General features: G+C 40.3%; 1 protein-coding gene across 1 annotated transcript in view; it reads left to right on the top strand.

The window, feature by feature from the left end:
* Nucleotides 1-2,297: 2,297 nt before the first annotated feature.
* Nucleotides 2,298-3,137, top strand: part of LOC118403067 (fibropellin-1-like) — a 4,181-nt gene continuing 3,341 nt past the window's right edge. Inside the window, exons 1-2 of the mRNA XM_035801504.1 lie at nt 2,298-2,433; nt 2,836-2,964. Of these exons, the coding sequence (XP_035657397.1) occupies nt 2,298-2,433; nt 2,836-2,964 (265 nt within the window). The remainder of the gene's footprint in view (nt 2,434-2,835; nt 2,965-3,137) is intronic.

Here is a 3,137-nt window from a genome sequence, read left to right as displayed (position 1 = left end):
GATTACGACACTCACAGCCCTGGCGTGTATGGAGAAGCCCACGTCAACAAGTACGCCTTGTGTGCAGGTGAGACTGTAGCCTCAATGTCGCTTCGTAGAACTTGGAATGATATTCATGATTCAAAGAGACATTTTAGGTGACACTGTGACGGGAGAAATTAGATATATCTTCACTAAGAATTAGAATAAACATAACGTTAACATTCGAATGCAATGTATGTTGTACAAACCAATGCCAGACCTAGCAGAGAACGCCACGGTTATGAGGGTTGCAACATCTTTAATTGGGACAAAACACAGTAACCGTACATTATAGATTTCCCCTGTTGGGAGAAGCCAATACTTATGAGGACAGTCGTGTAAAGTGCCTTTCCCAATAAGATCCCAAGGACACAAGATTGGTGGCACATCGACGGAACCTCTGAGTTTTCATGTCAAACTATCATTGTAGTGGGCTTAAATATATACTGGAATAAGCCACCATTACAGAGGTCAGATGAGACATGACACAATGCCTTTCATTGTTTTTTTACTCTGAAGTTATTTTACGTTTTGTACCAGACATCGATGACTGTGCTTCCTCCCCCTGTACACACGGGACATGCACTGATGGTTTGGCGAATTACACCTGTAGCTGTGAGAACGGATGGACAGGACAGGACTGTGATCAGGGTCAGCACTTTATTAACACTAACTAAATTTAAAACTACGGGTGGACTAAGACAGTTTCTTTCAATGAGCAACCGAATGGCGTACTCAAACTTCAAAATTAGAATTTCTATTCGCATACATGGGTGTTTATGAAGGATTGGGAAAATATGCCTTCAGTTGCCCCTGCCCCTGCAAATGTTAAGAAAACCCTATATATTACACTAGTTAGGCCCAAACTTGAATACTGCTCGTTGATCTGGTCCCCCCACACACATAACTTAATTACTTCCCTTGAAAAAGTCCAGAGACGTGCCACAAAATATATTCTTAACGACTATACAACTGATTACAGGGATAGACTGATCTGCTGCTCGCTCTTACCCCTATCTTACCGCAGAGAATTTTTAGACTTATCCTTCCTATTTAAATGTTTCTTGGGACAACACGGCATTGACATCCATCAATATATAAGTTGTCCACACACATCCCTAAGATCCAACTCACAGGCCAAGCTCCAGCCCCAAAAATATCTCACCACTACGTTTAAAAACTATTTCTTCCAAAGAATCGTGCACATCTGGAACGCTTTACCCCTCAACATTAGAACTCTAAAACTTTCCCCATTTGTCACAATTAATACCTTTAAGAAAGCAATCCTAGCTCACTATCTCTCTCTAACCAACAACAGATTTGACCCCAATGACGTATGTACTTGGGTCACCTACTGTCAATGTCCAGTTGTACACCTTTTTAGATATTTCATATTTCATTTTACCATTACTTCTATGATTTATTTCTTTATATTTGTTAATATTGTATATTTGTTTTTATTGTTGTTGACACTATCATTATTATTTGTTTGTACAATTGTTATTATTTATTATCATTATGATTATGATTATTTTTCTATTATTGTATAATTTAGTTGCACGGGAGGCAATTGCAAACTAGTAAAGGTTATACCTGTTTTTGCATCCCCACCATTTTGTGTAAATGCATATGGTGAAGTTCAAATACAATATAATAGATAAATAAATAAATAAATAGTTTGATATAATTATGGACAACATGAACAATTTACCAATTGCATAAATAGAGTGAATACATTTTGTTTTGTTTATAATCCAGACATAGACGAGTGCGCGAGCAGCCCTTGTTTGCTGGGAGGGACCTGCCTGGATCACGTGAACGGCTACAGCTGTGTCTGTCCTAAAGATGCCACCGGCAAAAACTGTGACACTGGTAAACATTGAAACGGGCGGTATGAAATGGGTCGTTGTTATGGAAGCAAGTCCTGCGTACTTTGTTTCAGCAGACCTTGCTCTTAATTAACCACGTTTTGACAACAACGCTGTCTTATTTGGTATTGTAATTGATTCTTTTATGCCACATCAGTTACGTTACATACTCTTTCCTAGTAATGATATTCAGCAACAGTTGAGAACTTTCTGAGTCCAGAATTGGTGTTGACAAACTATATCGTGTTTGTCTAAATGTTGCTGCTATACTAAGTCTTTTGGGAATGAAATCGTCCATTTCACGTTCTGTGTACTCTAGTAACATTTTCCGGGGGTTGCTACCAGTTCTCGACTTCAGCTGATAGCCATCGACACGTGACCCAGGCCTGCATTACCAATAACGGCCGCATGGTGGACCTGAAAGACGAGCAGCAGCAGCAGTTCCTGGCCAACACCATCGCGGCCACCACTGGTGTGTCCAACTGGCTGGCCATGAAAACCGCACCGTTACCCATTCTGTACAGTGATGGGTCTCCTGTTATGGGTACATACAGACATTATTTATTATTAGCGTCAAAATGATACCAGGGATACAATGACCATCACAATGTTAATCACCATACCTATACCAAGGAGGTTTTATCAAGCCTATACATACAGTACCTATGACTTGATCATTAAAACCGTACCTTGGTCTGGAACCATTGCCTATTCTATGCAATGAAGGGTCTACTTATATATGCATAAAGACGTCTTTGATGCCCTGGATAGAATGATCAACTTGACTCAGACACGACGAATCACTAAAATATCTACGGCTTAGTCATTCTTTGTAGTGAAAATCTCAATCTAATCGTTGATTAACAAATTATTATAAAATGAAGATTCGTTGAGAACATCTTACTTTACCTATCTGTTTTAATCCCTATTTTCCATTCCCACACAGTGCCCCTACAGTGGTCAGCAGGCGAGCCTTCCTCCCCGCTGGACATGTGTGTTCTCCTGGACAGCTCAGACAGCTACAAGGCGACGACAGCTTTCTGCACGGAACAGCACAACTATGTCTGCCAGGATGGTACAAATTCATTCATACTTCAGACATTTCCTTGTTTTATTCAGACACTTATTTGTGGCATTTACTGTGTACTAGTCTCTACCAGACTCCGGGTCACTGGAAAAACGTAGAAATGGAACAAATAGAGGAGTAAGCCGGCCAGAGAAATATAGCCGGTAGGTAGCGTGCTGTCC

Source organism: Branchiostoma floridae, chromosome 16 (genome assembly GCF_000003815.2).
Source record: "Branchiostoma floridae strain S238N-H82 chromosome 16, Bfl_VNyyK, whole genome shotgun sequence".
In the NCBI taxonomy this organism is placed as follows: Eukaryota; Metazoa; Chordata; class Leptocardii; order Amphioxiformes; family Branchiostomatidae; genus Branchiostoma; species Branchiostoma floridae.
The sequence above is the reverse complement of the archived record's forward strand: the minus strand, read 5'-3'. Positions and strand labels throughout refer to the sequence as shown.